At 42.9% G+C, this 21051-nt stretch overlaps 1 protein-coding gene across 1 annotated transcript in view; it reads right to left on the bottom strand.

Moving 5' to 3' along the window:
- Positions 1 to 21051, bottom strand: part of TINAG (tubulointerstitial nephritis antigen) — a 190446-nt gene that overhangs the window by 67075 nt on the left and 102320 nt on the right. The window contains exon 8 of the mRNA XM_073626681.1: positions 20323 to 20368. Within this exon, the coding sequence (XP_073482782.1) occupies positions 20323 to 20368 (46 nt within the window). The remainder of the gene's footprint in view (positions 1 to 20322; positions 20369 to 21051) is intronic.

Genomic DNA, 21051 nt, shown 5'->3' with positions numbered 1-21051 from the left:
CTGAATATTGATCAGGGCCTAGCCAATCTCTGGGGAGGTGCTCCCAAATGGTGGTCGGGCAGCTGATAAATAGTCTGGAGCATTGAAATGTTTGTCTTTCTGGGTACGGAGAGTTCCCAGCCTCAGGGGGACTGTTCCCTTTGAGGCAGCTTATGGACTGGATTGCTTTTTTGTGAGGTCTTAGTAGGTGTGTAGATACAGGCCTGGGATGTAGAAGTAGGGTGAACACATTTCCAAACTGCCATTCAGGGACAACCCTCCAGCGTGCACTGGTTGGTGATATCACAAGGGGGCAGTGCCACCATGTGACATCACTGGGTGACCCTTATCTATTTAAGAAATGTCACTTGGCTTACAATGCAGACAGCGGGTGGTCGGGCTTGAGAGTGGAGCAGGGTTTATATGTAACTTTAGTGCTAACATACATGAAACAAATGCTTTTTCTAACATTGCAGCTGCAGGCAGCCACTTAGATTCAAATAATCTAATTGCTCTTTCAATGTTAGGCTAACATACAAACATTAAACAAATGGTCTTTATATCTAAGGCACTAAAGTAGCATATAAAAAAAAAACATACTTTATACTACAAAAGGTCCACTGTCCACTACACTGACCTACCCGTCCACTACACTGACCCTTACATTGACCTACCCGATTCCTACACTTACCCTTACACTGACCTACCTGATTCCTACTCTGGCCTACCCGATTCCTACACTGACCTACCTAACCACCACACTGACCTACCTGACCCCTACACTGATCTCAATGATAAATGAATATTGTCAGCGCAAACATATATTGGGAAGGTATAAATAATATGTTGCTAGCTAAACACTAAAGGTAAATTCACATTCCTCTAAATAGACATATAAGAAAAAAGGCAGCACACTACTATTTAACACTTAAAAAAAACACACAAATATAAAACCATATAAAAGTCCAAATGAGGCAGTACACAATAGAACCACAGAGCCCAGACAGCAGCACAAGTATCCACGTGGGTGAAGGAAAATCTGATATCCTTAATAGGTGACAGCACCCTCCACCATCATAAGAAATGCTTGTTCACATATAAAGGTGGACCCCTGAATCAGCAGAAGGTCAAAAGCACTTGTCCCAACTTGGGGAATGTATGAATGCCAGCAGCGGGTCTTGATACTTAGATATATTGCAGAACATGAGGGTAAACAAAGTATACTAAGTGGTCTCCGTTTGCTTAAAAAAGTATTAGCTTATTAAAACAAATACGCACTCACTTGATTCAAAAGTGTGTAGTAATACACAAAATGACTATTGCAGGTCAGCACAGAAGGAGGGCAGGGGGTGACATCATCCAAGTTAGCTCCTACCTCCTCCGTCCACTACACTGACCTACCTATCCACTATACTGTCCACTACACTGACCTACCTGTCCACTACACTAACCTACTTGTCCACTACATTGAGCTACCTGTCCACTACACTGACCTACCTATCCACTACACTTACCTACCTGTCCACTATACTGTCCACTACACTGACATACTTGTCCACTATACTGCCCACTACACTGACCTATCTGTCCATTATATTGTCCACTACATCGACCTACCTGTCCACTATACTGTCCATTACACTGTCACTGACCTACCTGTCCACTATGCTGACCTACTGGATTCCTACTTCCTGCACTATTCCTCCCACACATTTACAATGTCAATTGGTGGATTCTGCTCACCTTTCTATGGCCTCCATTGGATGAGGACTCTCCCCAGCACTGGGTACTGTTCTAAAGTCCCAACTCCCACCACGCCACTGCTCCTCGGTATCCCTCGCCGGCCGGGAGCTCCACCAACAGCTGCTGTATGCTCTGCACTGAGCACTGTCCCCTCCCTCCGCTGTTCTCACACACCCGGCCATCCGCAGCTGAGGGATCATGAGGGACAGGCTGGACAACTGGAGTCCCTGGCCAGGGGAAGAGTGCTGTGGAGTAGGGATGAGCTTCGAGTTCGAGTCGAACTCATGTTCGACTCGAACATCGGCTGTTCGCAAGTTCGCTGAACAGCGAACAATTTGATGTGTTCGCGGCAAATTCGAATGCCGCGGAACACCCTTTAAAAGTCTATGGGAGAAATCAAAAGTGCTAATTTTAAAGGCTTATATGCAAGTTATTGTCATAAAAAGTGTTTGTGGACCTGGGTCCTGCCCCAGGGGACATGGATCAATGCAAAAAAAGTTTTAAAAACGTCCGTTTTTTTAGGAGCAGTGATTTTAATAATGCTTAAAGTCAAACAATAAAAGTGTAATATCCCTTTAAATTTCGTAGCTGGGGGGTGTGGGTGTCTATAGTATGCCTGTAAAGGAGCGCATGTTTCCTTTGTTTAGAACAGTCTGACAGCAAAATGACATTTCAAAGGAAAAAAAGTCATTTAAAACTACTTGCGGCTATTGCATTGCCGGTCCGACAATACACATAAAAGTTCATTGATAAAAATGGCATGGGAATTCCCCACAGGGGAACCCCGAACCAAAATTAAAAAAAAAAAAAATGACGTGGGGGTCCCCCTAAATTCCATACCAGGCCTTTCAGGTCTGGTATGGATATTAAGGGGAACCCCAGCCAAAATTGAAAAAAAAAATGACATGGGGGTCCCCTAAATTCCCTTCAGGTCTGGTATGGATTTTAAGGGGAACCCCGCACCAAAATTGAAAAAAAAACAGCGTGGGTCCCCTAAAAAATCCATACCAGACCCTTATCCGAGCACGCAACCTGGCAGGCCGCAGGAAAAGAGGGGGGGACGAGAGAGCGCCCCCCCTTCTGAACCCCTACCATTTCACTAAAAAACTGTCAAAAATGTTAAAAATGAGACAGTTTTTGACAATTCCTTTATTTAAATGCTTCTTCTTTCTTCTTTCTTCTTTCTTCTATCTTCTTTCATCTTCTTCTTCTTCTGGTTCTTCTGGCTCTTCTGGTTCTTCCTCTGGTGTTCTCGTCCAGCATCTCCTCCGCGGTGTCTTCTATCTTCTTCTCCTCGGGCCGCTCCGCACCCATGGCATGGGGGGAGGCTCCCGCTCTTCTCTTCATCTTCTTCTCTTCTTCATCTTCTTCTCTTCTTCTCTTCTTCATCTTCTTCTCTGGGCCGCTCCGCATCCATGCTGGCATGGAGGGAGGCTCCCGCTGTGTGATGCGTCTCCTCTTCTGACGGTTCTTAAATAACGGGGGGGCCACCTGGTGACCTCGCCCCCCTCTGACGCACAGTGACTTGACGGGACTTCCCTGTGACGTCACGGGGAATGCCACAGGGAAGTCCCGTCATGTCCCATGCGTCAGAGGGGGCGGGGTCACCGGGTGGCCCCACCCCTGTTATTTAAGAACCGTCAGAAGATGAGACATGTCACACAGCAGGAGCCTCCCACCATGCCAGCATGGGTGCGGAGCGGCTCAGAGAAGAAGATGAAGAAGAGAAGAAGAGAAGAAGAGAAGAAGAGAAGAAGATGAAGAGAAGAGCGGGAGCCTCCCCCCATGCCATGGGTGCGGAGCGGCCCGAGGAGAAGAAGATAGAAGACGCCACGGAGGAGATGCTGGACGAGAACACCGGAGGAAGAACCAGAAGATCCAGAAGAACCAGAAGAAGAAGATGAAGGAAGATAGAAGAAAGAAGAAAGAAGAAGCATTTAAATAAAGGAGTTGTCAAAAATTGTCTCTTGTCATTTTTAACATTTTTGACAGTTTTTTAGTGAAATGGTAGGGGTACTTTTGTACCCCCTTACGATTTCACATGGGGGGCCGGGATCTGGGGGTCCCCTTGTTAAAGGGGCTTCCAGATTCCGATAAGCCCCCCGCCCGCAGACCCCCACAACCACCGGCCAGGGTTGTGGGGATGAGGCCCTTATCCTCGTCAACATGGGGACAAGGCGTTTTGGGGGGCTACCCCAAAGCACCGTCCCAATGTTGAGGGCATGTGGCCTGGTACGGTTCAGGAGGGGGGGCGCTCTCTTGTCCCCCCCTCTTTTACTGCAGCCTGCCAGGTTGTGTGCTCGGATAAGGGTCTGGTATGGATTTTTGGGGGGACCCCACGTGCTTTTTTTTTTTAAATTTTGGCGCGGGGTTCCCCTTAAAATCCATGCCAGACCTGAAGGGTCTGGTATAAAATTTAGGGGGACCCCCACATCATTTTTATTTTAAAATTTTGGCTGGGTTTCCCCTTAATATCCATACCAGACCTGAAGGGCCCCCCATGTCATTTTTTTTTTTTAATTTTGGTTCAGGGTTCCCCTGTGGGGAATTCCCATGCTGTTTTTATCAATTAACTTTTATGTGTATTGTCGGACCGGCAATGCAATAGCCGCGAGTAGTTTTAAATGACTTTTTTTCCTTTGAAATGTCATTTTGCTGTCAGACTGTTCTAAACACGGGAAACATGCGCCCCTTTACAGGCATACTATAGACACCCCCCAGCTACAAAATTTAAAGGGATATTACACTTTTATTGTTTGACTTTAAGCATTATTAAAATCACTGCTCCTGAAAAAACGGACGTTTTTAAAACTTTTTTTTGCATTGATCCATGTCCCCTGGGGCAGGACCCAGGTCCCCAAACACTTTTTATGACAATAACTTGCATATAAGCCTTTAAAATTAGCACTTTTGATTTCTCCCATAGACTTTTAAAGGGTGTTCCGCGGCATTCGAATTTGCCGCGAACACCCCAAATTGTTCGCTGTTGGGCGAACTTGCGAACAGCCGATGTTCGAGTCGAACATGAGTTCGACTGGAACTCAAAGCTCATCCCTACTCTAGAGCCAGTCCACAAAGCTCTGCAGTGTGGGCCCTTTTTAATGTATCTGCTGCTGACAGCACCGTTGGGTTCTGCAGCCTCTGTCTGCATCAGATTAGCTATGTTAAAGTACCTTTTATTTAGCCATCACATGCATGAGAAAACACATAACTGCATCACAGAGCTTGGTAAGACAAGCACCTCAATAAGACAAGACAACAGCAAAAGCAGTCCCATAGTTCTCCTCATTCCTCACTTTTACCTCCCTCCACAAAATGATCCTGTTGCATCCTTTAAACATCTACATCATCTAGTGATGTGGAGAGAAGTATTACAAGGAATTTCAGAGGCTTAGGACACAACACTTCAAGCAGGAAAAGAGTCATGAGGTCATTGTGAGGTGCATCAAGCAAAGGCTTGAACCTCTTCAGAATTATTTTACACTTACCTCACTGTTTCCAGCAGAATCCTTCCAAGGGCAGGTCTCTTCAAAAAATTAGCCACCTTCCGCAAGTTTGTGACTTGTTATTTACTACAATAGGAGGTACCTAGCTGCCATTATTTTGCCCAGAAGATCATTCCTGCCCTCCACTAGAATATGGAGCATGCAGGGTACACATGACCACAGATATGTGGTCCAGTAAGCTTGAGCAGGGAAGCTACATATCCTACATGGAGCATGAGTTAATCTTATGGCAGCTGGGAAGGATACGGGCAGGGGCACACTGCTAGAACTGGTGGCAACACATTGGGATTGATTTACTAAAACTGGAGAGTGCAGCTGTGCATGGTAGCCAATCAGCTTCTAACTTCAGCTTGTTCAGTTAAGCTTTGGCAAACAAAACTGGAAGCTGATTGGATTCCATGCAGAGCTGCACCAGATTTGTCACCCTCCAGTTTTAGTAAATCAACCTCTTTGTGTCTTGTCTACTAGTGGCAGTGCAGCCACCTTTACTCCTTATTCCCTCCTGCTCAAAAAGTCCTCCCTAGCACCCTAGAATATATGCAACATCCCAGGGTAAATGCTTCAATGCTCAGTTGAGGATCATATTTCCGGGGGACAGAAGCCATACTAGTGGCTGATTCCACACCATCTTCAGTGAGACCAGGCTGTGTGTGACAATAGCAGTATCCTGCTAACTGCTCTTCACCTGGAAAAAATCATACATGTAACTTGCCTGGCATATGACCTCCACATGGTGGTGCAGGGGTTTATCATGAAATACCCTGGCTTTTAGAAAGTTCTTCATCAGGCCGGAGGGGTTTTTGACACTTTAGACAGTCATATCCATTCATGACTCACCTGGTAGAAATGCAGCATCAATATAAACTGCATGCCAACCACCTCATCTGTAACTCCCTCATGCACTAGAACTTAACATTGCCATTTTCCAGAGAATACCCCAGCAGCAGCATGCCATCACTGAATACTTGTGTGGGCAGATAGACGGACACTAGAGGAAGAGGAGGACTTGCTGCTGTCTCAGGGGCATAAGGATCCTTTCCCTACTGTCTCTATCCCTGTGAAGCAGAAGCAGCAGGAGACAGAGGAGGAATAAAAGGAGAAGGAGGATGGTTGGGGTGCTGGTGCTGCTGAGAAGGTGGAAATAAGGCGGGCTTCAAGGGAGATGTTTTACCCCTCTCAATCCCTGGGAGTTTAACATAAGTTGGTGGGATTGTTGAGGATTGTGTTGTTCTCAGCAACAGAGAGGACTCAGAGTCATGGAGCAGACATGGAGTATGGGAGAATGGGGTACTTATGCCCTAATGCTTGCACAAGGACCCCAGGATTCAGGTAATAAAATAGAGAGACCAATATTGAATGGCCACCTTATTAATACTGAGACCAAAATACAGCATTTTGAAGATGTGCTGCATTTGGGGTGAACATGATTTTGACCTGTACCCAAATCATTCTCAATTAGAGAACATACCAAACTAATACAAACAATACATTTCCCGGTTTCTGAACTGGTCAGGTGTCTTACAAGGACCTTTCTTGGGCATTTTGCAGGAACATTGGGGTCTATTTTCTAAAATTGGAGAGTGCAAAATATGGTGCAGCTGTGCATGGTAGCCTATCAGCTTCAAACTTCAGCTTCTTCAATTAAACTTTAACAATAAAACCTGGAATCTGATTAGGTGCAGAGTTTTAGTAAATCAGTCCTGTAGCAAATTAGCGACAGTTTAGAGAGTGTTTGCAGGGATAAGTAGTTACTACTGGTGATTACTGAAAACATTTATATTTACTTTAAGTCAAGCCCTATCAAATTCGTGAAGGGTGGCTCCAATTAGGGGATGGGTTAAAATATTTGGAGGTACGTGTTCTCTAGAGAGCCAAGGGGCATAGTGTAAATCAGAGTTCGAGATCAGGTTTTCTAAGGTCACCCAGTCTTTACACTGGATATGTACTTTCCAGTCAACAATTTGTGCTAGGTGAACTGCCTGGTAATAGTGCTGTAGGTCAGGGAGACCAATTCCTCCACACGCCTTAGGGAGTACCAGCTTCATCCAATGTATCCATGGGGGTTTATTGTATTGCACCAAAGGAAGGTCCTACATATGGACAGTCCAAAACAGGAAGGTGGCAGGGAGAGTCATCATTTTAAGGATGGACGATTGCCCAAACCAGGAGATGATGGATTTATCCCATTTTTGGAGATCTTGGTGTATACTCTGTGGATCCCTCTGGAAGTTTCTACTGTAGAGCTCTGCTAGATCAACAGGGAGTTGGATACCCAGGTAAGTAATGGCCTCCAGTTTCCATTTAAAGGGGAAATTAAGTTGACATTGCTTGGCCAATTCCATAGGTAAGGACATGTTCAACGCAAATGATTTGGAGTAATTGATTTTCAAGTTGGACAGGAGTTTGAAGTGCTCCAGAATTTGCAAAAGATGGGGTAATGACGTTAGTGGCGCAGATAGAAAAAATAGGATATCATCCGCAAAGACCGGAATCTTAAACTTGTGTTCCTGTACCCATATGCCTTTAGTATCTGGATAGGCTCGAATGCAGCGAAGAATGGGTTCTAGCATAAGTATATAAAGCTATGGAGAAAAGGGGCATGCCTGCCTGGTTCCTTTGTGGATGGAGAAGGTGTCCGATAGATGGCCATTGACCTTGACCCTAGCTCTGGGGTTAGCAGATAATGACAGGACAAAGGCCCGCATCCAGGGTCTGAGTCTCAGCGAGTTAAGCACCGCATCCATATAGTCCCAGGCCACCCTGTCAAATGCCTTCTCTGCGTCCATTGCCAGGAAGAAGCCCTCCTACTGGGTAGAAGTCAGCCAGGCGTGCAAGTTCAGAGCCTTAATAGTATTGTCCCTGGCCTCTCATCCAGGGACAAACCCTACTTGGTCTAGGCCCATCCAGGCCGGTACGTGGTAGGACAAGCGAGTTGCCAGGATTTTTTCAAAAAGCTTGACATCCACGTTAAGGAGGGAGATCAGGCGATAGCTGGTGACAGTGGTGGGGTCCTTCCCTTCCATGGGAATAACAGATATATAGGCTTCAAGGAGTCTTTCCAGCCTGCACGGATTGGTGGAAAGCTTGTTGAATACTTTAAGAAAGCTTGGCGCCAGAATATATGAGAAGGTCTTATAATATTGGGCCATAAAACCACCCGTGCCTTGGCTTTTGCCTGGTTTTGTAGCTTTAGGTGCCGTCAGGAATTCCTCCAATGTTAAAGGAGCTTCCAAAGCCAGAGAATTGGTGGTCAATAATGCAGATGGACTATATTGACTCAGGAAATCTCGAATCAGTTCCTGGCATTTTGACAACACAGCAGGATCTGTTTCTCCTGAGTAAAGGTTATATAGGTTGCAGTAGAAGCAATGGAACTGCTGTGCAATGTCCCCATTTTTAGCATGGGTCTTGCCCGAGGTGTCAACAATGTAATGAATCATGGAAGCCAATTTGCGTTGTTGAGTGGCTCTGGCCAGTAACCTACCTGGTTTGTTTCTCTGTTCATAGAACAGTCTTTGGTATAAGACATTAAGCCGGCGCGCCCTTTTGAATAGTTCTTCTAATAAAAGTGAGCATGTTTCCACCAATTCCTGCAATGTTTTAAGTGCTAACATGTGTTTGTGTTGCGCTTCCAAGGTAAGTATTTTGGCAGAAAGTGCTACTACCAAAGCTTGAGTTTCCTTTTTTTTTTTGTGCTGAGGCAGAGCGCAACTGGCCTCTGATGACACATTTATGAGCCTCCCATTGTGTCATGGAAGAGACTTCAGGCGTATCATTACGGAGAAAGAAGACTCCAATCTTTTGTCTTAGAGCTGCTAGATCCCCAGGATTCGTGAGAAGAGACGCATTTAGTCTCCAAAGTTTGGTGGAGGTGATCATATCAGGACATAGCAAGGTAATTGTGATCGGGTGGTGATCAGACAATGTCATGTACTGTCATGTTCTTAATAGAAGTGCTATGGAGATAAGATAGGACCTTCAGGTCTGGTATGGATCTTAAAGGGAACCCCATGCCAAAATAAAAAAAAAAAACATTGTGGGGCCCCCAAAATCCATACCAAACACTTATCGGAGCATGCAGCCCAGCAAGTTAGGAAAGGGAGGGATGAGTGAGCAATCCTCCTCCTAAAAACATATATGTCCTCAACATGGGGGGATGCTTTGGGTGGGGGGTTCGTGATTGACGATGGATCTGCACCTTGGGACTTTTTTTTATTTTTTAATAAAGGAATTTTCAAAAACTTGATTTCTGTTTTTATTTGCTTTTTACACTTTTTTGGTGAATATGTACCCCATACTCATTCACATAGGGGGAGGCCAGGATCTGGGGCCCCCTTGTTAAAGGAGGATTTCAGATTCTGATAAGCCCCCCACCTGCAGATCCACAGGCCAGGATTGTGGGGAAGAAGCCCTTGTCCCCATCAAGCACTCCCTCATGTTAAGGGTATGTGGACTGGTATGGTTCAGGAGGGGGAGCTCGCTTTTTTTAATAGGTTTTAGACCTGTTTAGGTAGGAGGGAGAAAATCAGAGAAGTATCTCTCATACAGCCTGCTTACTGCATCAGAAGGAATGCTTTTCATGGGGGAGGAGTGGGGTCCATCCAAAATCAATACTAGACCCTTATCAAAACATGCAGGCCAGAAAGAGGGTTTGGCATGGATTTTGGGGGGACCCCCACACCATTTTTATTTAAAATTTTGGCATGGGTTCCCCTTAAAATTCATACCAGACCTAAAGGGCCTGGTATGGATTTTGGGGGGGACCCCACGCCTTTTTTTTTTTAAATTTTGGCCGGGGTTCCCCTTAATATCCATACCAGACCTGAAGGACCTGGTATGGACTAGGGGGGACTCACTGCACATAGTTTTTTTCAATGTTTTTTTTTATCTATATTGCCAGGAGCCGACAATACATTACTGTCGCAAGCGAAATTTTAAACGAAATTTTTTTCCTTTAGAAATGTAATTTTGCTGTAGATAAACTGTACTGTAATAACATCAGAAATATGCGCTACTTTACAGGCAGACTAAGGGGACCCCCCAGGCACGATATTTAAAGGAATATTTCATTTTTTATTATTTCACTTTAAGCATTATTAAAATCACTGCTCCTGAAAGAACGGTTGTTTTAAAACTTTTTTTTGCATTAATACATGTCCCCTGGGGCAGTACCCAGGTCCCCATACACTTTTTATGGCAATAACTTGCATATAAGCCTTTAAAATTTAGCACTTTTGATTTTTCATGTTTATGTCCCACAGACTTTAACGGTGTTAGCACAAAGTTTTTGTCTGTTCGCATATTCGCACAAATGTTTTGTCTGTTCGCATGTTCTGGTGCAAACCGAACCGAGGGGTGTTCGGCCCATCCCTACTCCAGTACTTTCTGGCCAGTTAACATACCATTGTGCTATGCAGCAGCCACATACCAGTAGATTAGGCCTGCTTGGCCTTTAGGAACAGGAAATGCTGTAGGTGAAGCAACTATTTAATATTTCCTAACCACTCATACAGATGTGCCCATTACAATATATTGTTTTATATATTTTAAGTATGCTTATGCTGTGTGTTAGAACTAACTTATTAAATTGACAACTTTGTGTTAAAAAAATACACTTTCATTTTCTTTTCACATTTTCTAAAAACTTGTGGCAAAAAAAAATACATTTCCAAAATACTTGTTTAGAAAATATGGTGGGGTGTTTTATTTTCAAAATGTGGGGCCAGGACTGGGATCAGAAATAAGGGGAGCAGATATAGGGCAGCAGGGTGCAGGGTACAGGATGCAGGGCAAGAGCAAGATCAAGAGCAGTATAAATGGCAGCAGCATTTGACTTATTCTACCACGGCCACATGATAAACTGCACAATTTGTCTAGTGCTGAGTTTTCAGGTAGGAGGAGATTTCCACTACAGCCTGAATACTTGCCCACATGTGTGATGTCAATACTATGTGACCTGAACAGTTCAACTGAAACAGGAAATGTTCTCTCCAGCAATAGAGACTAAACTGAGCATGTGCAGGATGGATACCCTCACTGTATTATATGGCCTTGCCAAGATAGACAGTGCAGGAGTGAAGGATCTGTCCATATAGTGTGAAAGAGCCTTTTTACTCAATGCAGAGGATTAACCCCTCAAGTTCCACAGTGAGTATAACAAGCATGCTATTCTGCATATACAGACAGATTTTACTGTTGTGGGTTTAGTAACACTTGAAGTACCCTCCCAGCAACCAGCATCAGGTGAATACTGATTACAAGAAACTGATGGCTGCTGGGAGACACCCACTGGTGGACACTGAAACTACAGCTTTCTGTTATGGGAAGCACAGTGCCACCAGTAGGTGATCCAGGTCCTGATACCCTGTGACTTCTTGTAGTGGAACTACCAGACTGGTAGAGTACATTCCCTCTACCTGAACCCTGGATCGAAGTGCACTTTTCAATCTCACAGAGACCACAGTGATAGTGACGCCGCAGATTTGAACCGTAATCCCCAACAAGAAAAATGGATAACCTGGCATTCATCCGCAGCCCAGGATCATCTTCTACAGCCTCAAGAACCCGGGTTTAGTGTAAGAGCCCTTTTTGATATTTCTCTCTACCATTACATAGGATGCCTGACATTCCCTTTGGATAACAAAGTGGGTGAGCCTCTGCAATCCCACTCTTAGGATATCTGTACTCTTGTATATGAACACTTTTGCAGGGCATTCAGAGAAAGGCCTAGCTGTGCTCATATACCTTCAAGACCAACTATCATACCGGGTAGAAGGTGCAAATCGTTTTTGCTGGTTGCTTCAGATGCTCAGTGCTGGTTCCAGATGTGTCAGGAAATCCAGAACTGTAGCAGCCCATAGAGAATTTATAGCCTAGGCAAGGTAAAGGTAACAGGATCCAGGAACCCAGAACCCTTCCTCCCACCCCTTGAGGAACATGTATAGAGTATAAGTGTATAAAGTATATAAGTGCTCGCTTCACCTGTTTTGTGCTTACAGGATGAGAAACTCCCAAGGTAGGCGGAGGGTCACAAAGTTACTGCGTAATTTTAAGAGAAAGGAAATTGTTATAGAAATTACAGAAGGAAGGGTTTCTCGCACTGAAAAACTAGACTTAAAGTGCTAGCTAAAATGAAAAAGCAGAAAGAGAAAGGGCCAGAAGAATTGCTGATAAAAGAACCAAGGAAAGTCCTTTAATTGTAAAACATAAGCCTTAGCCCGCAGTGAGTTCTGCTTTTCATGATCTATTGTGTCTGAACTGCATTACTTCCTAGTGGACATGTGCATTTGTTTTACTTTTTTTTTTTTTGTTTTGTTTTTTTCGTTTTTCGGGTCATTCATTATGATCTAAATTTGAAAATCCAAAAATACGCAAATTTGGAATTCGGAATTTGACCATCTGAAATCCGAAAATCCTAAATTCATTAATTAGAAAATAAGAACGAAAAATCCAAAAATTCGAAAGGACGAAAATTTGAAAATTTGAAAATCCAAAATTCGAAAATCCTAAGTCCGTAAACTCGAAAATCCAAAAATAAGAACAAAAATCTGAAAATTAGAAAGCCTATAAATTCAAAAATCTGGAAATCCGAAAATTCGAAAGAACAAAAATTTGAAAATCTAAAATATTAACTAACTAATAACTAACGCTTAAATTATAGTTATTGGAATTTAACCTGTTCATGATGGAATTCACACTTCTCCAATTTACAATAGAGATTATTCTCTCTTCGTTTCTGAAGCACACGACAGACTCTCCAGAGAATTGGAAAATATGAGGATATCATCGAGATAAACCACCACACATAACTGCAACAAATCTCAGAGGACATCGTTAATGAATTCCTGGAAAACTGCCGGGGCGTTACAAAGGCCAAAAGGCATTAAGAGGTACTCATAATGGCCTGTGCTTGTATTAAACGCAGTTTTCCAACTCGTCACCCTCTTTAATCTCCACAAGGATTCCCTCTCTGTATGCCCCTCTCAAATCAAGCTTAGTGAAAACTTTTGCTCCCTTGAGGCGGTCAAATAACTCCGTAATTAATGGAATTGGATAGGCATTCTTAAATAAAATAAATATATGTGCATGCGCTAAAGGCTATAAATACGTGAACAAAGAATATAATAAATCTATACAATATTGAAAATTACAAACAGTGTCAAACGCCTGTTAAGAAAGTGACTAAAATCCACAACTGAATATATGAATAAATGGTAAAATGCAACATGCAAAAAAAAAAAAAAAAAAAATGTGAGAGAGAAAAGAAAAAAATCCTTTAAATAATTATCAAAAATATATAAGTGCTACTTGATAAATAAAGTGTCTGAAACCAATTCATACAAATGAATATATCTCAGTCCAAACCATTCACAAGAGTATATAAATCAAAGTGCACAATAGTGTCCAAACAAATAGCAGGCATTCCTAATGCTTGTATTTATGAAAAAGTGCTAAATATTCCTCATGCTCTTCTTAAGAGATGTGCACGTTATGGCATGCTGCAGTGCTCTCCAGTGACCCCCAATGGACAATGCGCTCACCTTAGAGAGTGTGACACAGTGGCTAAACAGTGTCAAAACACGCATTAGAGCCACTCCAGGGCTCATACAGGGTCTGCTGGTGATGATCTATACCACGCTCAAATGGTGACATATACGAAAGAAAGGAGACTCATAGCATAATACCGCCAGGAATTTATTTGAAAAGCCATAAAAACAATCCCTCCAGGAGGGTACTCACAATGCTTGGGTGCGTCAGTGCACCATCCTATCCAAAGTATGCAATACAGATGAATCCTGTGGTGTGCGGTGCGGTGTACAATCCTCTGCCTGTCTGTGTGTAGAAAGCTCCGTCCTGCCCCTCCCCTACGCGTCTTCGGCACAGGGTATACGTGCCTTCCAGATGAAGGCACGTATACCCTGTGCCGCAGAGGAGACTGAAGAGGTGCACAGGACCTTGGCTACCTTCTGGAAGCATGTCTTACTGAATTGTGGTGACCAGGAGAGAACTTGGAGCCAATCAAAAGAGGGATTGTGCCTCTGTAACAAAGGAAACTTAGGTGAGAAAATAACTTGGAATTGGATTATCTCATGGTGAAGAGCCCCTATGGCCATGGACAACAGAACCGTCTCATGAGTCACGTGGGCAGGCTGTAGGGGTTTCCCGTCAAGAGCCTCAATGTTAAGTGGAGTGTCACGCAGCGGCAGTGGAATCGAGTGCTTTGATACAAAGGCAGCATCAATGAACAGGCTTGCAGCCCCATAGTCGATTAGAGCCTGTATCTCGATGGATGACTCAGCCCAAGAAAGGGTAACCAAAACCAGGGGCTTATCCTTATGGATAACTGGGGACGAAACAACGCCACCTAAGGTCTGTCCATGACAGGACCTACCTTAAGGTTCAGGCTTTCCCTGGACGGGTAGGACAAGACTTCAAAAAATGACCTGCCTGGCCACAATAAAGGCACAATCTCTCCCTCCTCCTAAAGGTTCTCTCATCTGCAGAGAGACGTGTGAAGCCCAAGTGCATGGGTTCACCTTCACTGACTGACTCGGTACCAGGAGACATGGCAGGTGAGGGAGGCATGGGTGGGACTGCAAAGCTCGGAGGCTTTGCAGTCCTCGAAAGAGCCCTGGTATGGATAGAAATAGACAATCCCCATTTTTACCTGGGAGCTGGAGATAATGTGAGCAGGAGTGTTCTGTGAGATAAGGGTGGTGGGGAGGATTTCTTAATTAATTTTCAGCACCCTCCTATTCCCCATCCCCTTTTAGTTTTTTTCTTGCATTTTATCCATTCTTTTGTTTCTTTATTCTTTTCTCCTTGTGCCCCTCTCAATTTTCCCTTCCCTCCTCCTTGATCCCTACACTATAGTAGCAGCTTTCTTTTGGGTTCTTCCCATTATTGTGCAACATGAACACCTCCCCTTGGGATCTCTTTCCTCTGATGGCAATAGCTTTGCTCCAGTAGCTCTACTACCTTGCTAATATTTACCACTATCTCCTCATCAATAGGGCTTGTTGGACAATCTTGACTACATCACCACATATGATACACGTGGCCCCTTTGTGGGCACTAGGGGTCTTGGGCACAGTAATCAGATTAACCAGAGGAAGAATATGAAAAAAGGTAGCTTTGTTTAGATTGGAGCTGCCTCTGGAAGGGCGGTAAGAATTTTTATGGAACCTGATTCTTTTAAAGCTGATTGTTCATTTTTTTCTTGTTTAAAGCGGAGTTCCAATAATTAAAAAAAAAATTAAAAGTCAGCAGCTACAATTCTGCAGCTGCTGACTTTTAATAATCAGACACTTACCTGTCCCAGGGTCCAGCGATGCGGGGGAACGAAGCCCCGCTCATCTCCCCCTCCTCTCTGCGGCGCCCAGCTGTGGCTTCACAGACAGGCATGCACTGCGCATATGCGAGCCGTGCTGCATGCTGTGACTGGACGGGCAATCATCTGGGACCTGTGAAATGTCCCAGATGATGTCCGAGAGGGAGGGGGGAGAGGTGATCTCCCTTCCAGCACCATGGGGAGCCGCAGAGCCCCGGGAGGAAGTGATAGCTGGAACCCTCTAAAAAGAGGGTTTCCGCTCCCCCCCAAAAAAATGACATGCCAAATGTAACATGTCAGGGGGTCGCCTTCCCTTAAAGCGGAAGTTCCATTTTTGGGTGGAACTCTGCTTTAACTTTACTTTTATAATACAGAACATGCCTCATGTCTCGATATTGCCTGTTGTTTCCTATATTACTGAGGGATGTATATCCTGTAAATGTCACATTGAAAACCTACGATGTATATGTGAAGTGACTACAACTAACCTTGTTATGGAAAAAAATGCTGTTTCATTTTCTTTCCACATTTTCCAAAAAGCTTTGGCAAAAAAATTACATTTCCAAAAGACTCTATGCTTTTTAGAAAATACATTGGAGGTATTTTATTTCTGAAATGTGGTCATTTTGTGGACTGTCCTGGTGCCTCAGGGCCTCCAAAAATGTGATAGGTAGTCAGGAAATTAGATGCATAATTTACATCCCTAGAACACCTGAAGGTACTCCTTTGATTTTGGACATCTATGTATATAGGCTGTGATAAAGTCTCCCACATGTGGTATCCCCATACTTAGGAGGGTAGCAGAATGTGTTTCGGGGTGTAATTGTGAATATGTCTATGGTGTGTGTGTGAAAAATAACTTTTGAAAATGGCAACTTTGTGAAAAAAAAATACATACATAAATACAGAATAAATTTTGACCTAAATTTATGAAGTAAGATTATTTATTTTCACATTTGTATTAACAGAAACTAAGAAAAAGTTTTTTTTTCAGAATGTTAAGTCTTTTTTATTTTATATAGCAAAAAATAGATAGCCTAGTGGTGATTAACCACTTGCGACCAGCCGCCGTCATTATATGGTGGCAGGTCAGCTCGTTCCCGCGAATCGCTATACTGGTACATCAGCTCCTTTAAGAGCCATAGCAGGCATGCCCCACGGCACAACGGAGGACCCGATGTGCGTGGCTGGTGGCAGCAATGTCCTCCTGCCACCCGCGATCGTGGGCAACGAGAGCCAGAACGGGGATCTGTATATGTAAACATACAAATCCCGGTTCTGACAGGGGAGGAGACACAGATCTGCTGTACCTAGTAATTAGGAACAGCGATCTGTCTCCTCCTCCAGTTAGTCCCATCCCCCCACGGTTAGAAACACACATGAGGGAACACAGTTAACCCCTAGATCACCTCCTAGTGTTAACTCCTTCTCTGCCAGTGACATTTACACAGTAATCAGTGCATTTTATAGCGTCTATATATAGTGTCTGATCTGTCCGCTGCAATGTTGCAGTCCTGTCCACCGCAATGTTGCAGTCCCATTAAAAATCGCAGATCGCCGCCATTACTAGTAAAAAAAATAAGGAATAAAAATGACATAAATCTATCCCCTATATTGTAGACGCTATAACTTTTGCGCAAACCAATCAATATATGCTTATGCATGCTTGTGATTTTTTTTTTTTTTTTTTATATTTGGGGATATTTATTATAGCAAAAAGTAAAATATAATGGGGTTTATTTACTAAAGGCAAATCCACTTTGCACTACAAGTGCACTTGGAAGTGCAGTCGCTGTAGATCTGAGGGGAACATGCAAGAAAAATAAAAAACAGCATTTTTGCTTGTAAATGTTTAGATGATAAAACCAGCAGAGCTTCCCCACATTTCAGATCATCCCCTTAGATCTACAGTGACTGCACTTCCAAGTGCAAAGTGGAGTTGCCTTTAGTAAATCATCCCCGTTGTTTCTTTTTCAAAATTGTTGCTCTTTTTTTGTTTATAACGCAAAAAATAAAAACCGGAGAGGTGATCAAATACCACCAAAAGAAAGCTCTATTTGTGGGAAAAAAAGGACGTCAATTTTGTTTGGATACAATGTCGCACGACCGCGCAATTGTCAGTTAAAGCAACATAGTGCCGTATCGCAAAAAAGTCCTGTCAATAAGGGGAAAAATCCTTCCGGTCCTTAAGTGGTTACATATCCTCAAAATAAAGCTCTACCTGTCCTAAGAAAATTAGATAAAATTAATGTGGGACAGTGTTGCATGACTGAGTAATTGTCATTCAAAGTGTGACAGCACTGAAAATTAAAAAATGGCCTAGGCAGGAAAGGGGTGAAACAGTATGGTTTTCATGTGGTTAAAAGACAAAACAAAACAAAAATTCCACGCCATAAATCCTCGCTCACGATTACCACCAATTTCATCAACCCGCCAAAACAAAAATGACATTCTTTTCCCGATGGACACTTGCCGCAACTGATAGCTTCCTTGCAACTGCATCCTTATGTCATGCAATCTATTCAAGGGAATCAGCCAATTTGCAACTGTGTACACTACTGAACTCTGCACCCTGTACATAGCATCCTCCTGAGCCCTGCACTCTGTAGTACACTCCTGAGCCTGCCCTCTGTACATAGTACACTCCTGAGCTCTGCACGTAGCATCCTCCTGAGCCCTGCACTCTGTACATAGCATCCTCCTGAGCCACGCACTCTGTACGTAGCATCATCCTGAGCCCTGCACTCTGTACGTAGCATCCTTCTGAGCCCTGCACTCTGTACATAGCATCCTCCTGAGCCCTTCACTCTGTACGTAGTATCCTCCTGAGCCCTGCACTCTGAATGTAGCATCCCCCTGAGACCTGCACTCTGTACGTAGCATCCTCCTGAGCCCTGCACTCCGTACGTAGTATTCTCCTGAATCCTGCACTCTGTACATAGCATCCTCCTGAACCCTGCACTCTGCATGTAGCATAACCCTGAACCCTGCACCCTGCACGTAGCATCCTCCTGATCCCTGCACATAGCATCCTGCTGAACCCGGCACCCTGCATGTAGTATTCTCCTGAACCCTGCACTCTGCACATAGCATCCTCCTGAACCCTGCATGTAGCATCCTCCTGAACCCTGTGCGTAGCATCCTCCTGTACCCTGCACGTAGCATACAGGGGTAAGCTGACCACCAGCATACAGGGGTACACTGACCAACAGCATATGGGGCCACACTGACCACCAGCATACAGGAGCACACTGACCACCAATATGCAGGGCCAGTGGTTACCAGTATACAGAGGACATAACAAATCAAGTAAATAAACTACATACAACTAAAAAAATCTCTAAAGCAATAAGAGAATCTTGTTAGCTGGTTCCCTCATGTAATGCAAGTCATTAAAAAGCAAAAAATGCAGTGCTGCCCTATACTTCATCTATAAAATTGTACAAGTGGACTTTTAAGTGCAATGGTAAAACCTAAACCTATGGTGTCACTCCATCTGCAAAAAATATTTTGAGAAATTGCAGAGCTTCAATGTGCAAATAATGGTGAGACCCCCTACATACAATAATAATAACAGAGATGCAAATCAACCAGTATATGAGAACATGAAAAATACATTTACGTTTTTAGTTGTAATATGACAAAATGTTCAAGGGGTATGAATACTTTTTCAGGGCACTGTACATTTGAGCCTCTGAAAATGGGGGACTGTGAATAAAAATGGTTGCAGTTCATACAATTTGCACTTGATATTTATGTTCAACTCCTTGAATTAAAGCTGAAAGTCTGCACTTCAAATTAATTTGGATTGTTTTGTTTTAATTTTATTCTGGTGGCATACAGAGCCAAGAGTATGAAAATTGCGCCTGTGTCCAAACATATATGGACCTAACTGTATGTTCTAATACACTAGTTGATTTGTACCTCTGTTATTATTGTATGTAGGGGATTTCACCATTATTTGCATATTGAAGCTCTGCAATTTCTCAAAATATTTTTACATATGGCGTGACACCATCACTACTATATTGCAATATATTGTTTGATTTGCACTGGATATTCAAAAAAAAATGTCTGGAGCTGTCCTTGCCCAGATTGGATTTGAATTTTGCCACCCCATTGCTCTCTCCAAGTTTTTTCTCTGTCTTATCTTCTTAACATTTGGTAGTCATATCCCAAAAAATTCTAAGAAGTATCTCTTTTTTAATCTCATAGAGGAAATGTGAAAAATAACGTATAAATCATACAATCATTCCATAAACACATACCACATACGCTGCATATATAATTTAAGGAAAATATGCCTATAAAATGGTTTGCCATTTGCCAATAAAAAAAAATCAGTCTCCAGATTTAATTTAAAAAATCTAGTCACCTTATTTATCTGATTCAAAACCTGTTACTGGGCTTTCTGGGCCATTTTTTCAAGCTCTGTAAACAAAGACCTACTTTCAGAATGGAAAAAAGATGAATTAGCTCAATATGTCAAAACAGAGGCTATGGCTCCACATGTTGACTGAATGCACAACTGCATAATAATTATATTAATATTAATGTGTGCTTGGTGTACTTAACTGCTATGATAGAGGGAGAACAACTAGACAATAATATTTAAATTGAACAGAATTTTAGCTTTGCTAAGTGAACAGACACACACACTTCTCCTTTGTGCTTTATGTACATATAAACGTTTTTTTTTAACAATACAGTATATGTTGTCTAACCTAATAAAAAGCATCTGTCTGCATTTTAAGTGTCATTTACCTTGCACTGGACCATTTTCAAATATTTCTTTCATGATTGCCCTTTCCTGTATTTAAACAAAACATTAAAGTTACTTATCCTAGTAGACACCAGAAAATAAAAGGAAAAGTACACTTCTTTTAGTGGAAAGTTTAGCTGAAAGTAATGTGACTTTTACAGTCTTTCATGATTGGAGCATAGTTTCATAACTGTGTTACATATACTGTACATATTTGTAGATTCTCTCTTTGTTGGCTGTTCAAATGTCAGCCTTCCCAATAAACAACTTCTGAGATTCTTTACTGGTCAAACCTGGCTAATAAACTTGCAATTAGAGAGAAGAACAGTAAAGCATAATCATTGTGCAGTACTATCACGCAAGAAGCATAAGACATGTCTGCTCCCATATGCGTACTCAATATTATTACAAAATAATTCAACTAAAATTGAAAATCCTATGTATGTATTAAAATAAAGGAAAGGGATGACCGGCACTCAGGATGGCATCCAAAATAGTATTTTTTTATTAAATGCATGTACAAAGCTGTAAACCATCCTACGTGTTTCGGACATTAGTCCTTAGTCATGGCTTAGGACTAACATCCAAAACACATAGGCTGTTTTACAGCTTTGTACATGCATTTAATAAAGAAATACTATTTTGGATGTCATCCTGAGTGCCAACCATCCCTTTCCTTTATTCTGGTACGTTGGAGGTGTCAGCAGCCTCAAGGTCTGAGTACCGGAGCG

The sequence above is a fragment of the Aquarana catesbeiana genome, linkage group LG04, assembly GCF_042186555.1.
Source record: "Aquarana catesbeiana isolate 2022-GZ linkage group LG04, ASM4218655v1, whole genome shotgun sequence".
NCBI classification, from domain to species: domain Eukaryota; kingdom Metazoa; phylum Chordata; class Amphibia; order Anura; family Ranidae; genus Aquarana; species Aquarana catesbeiana.
This window is presented reverse-complemented; position numbering and strand designations above follow the sequence as displayed.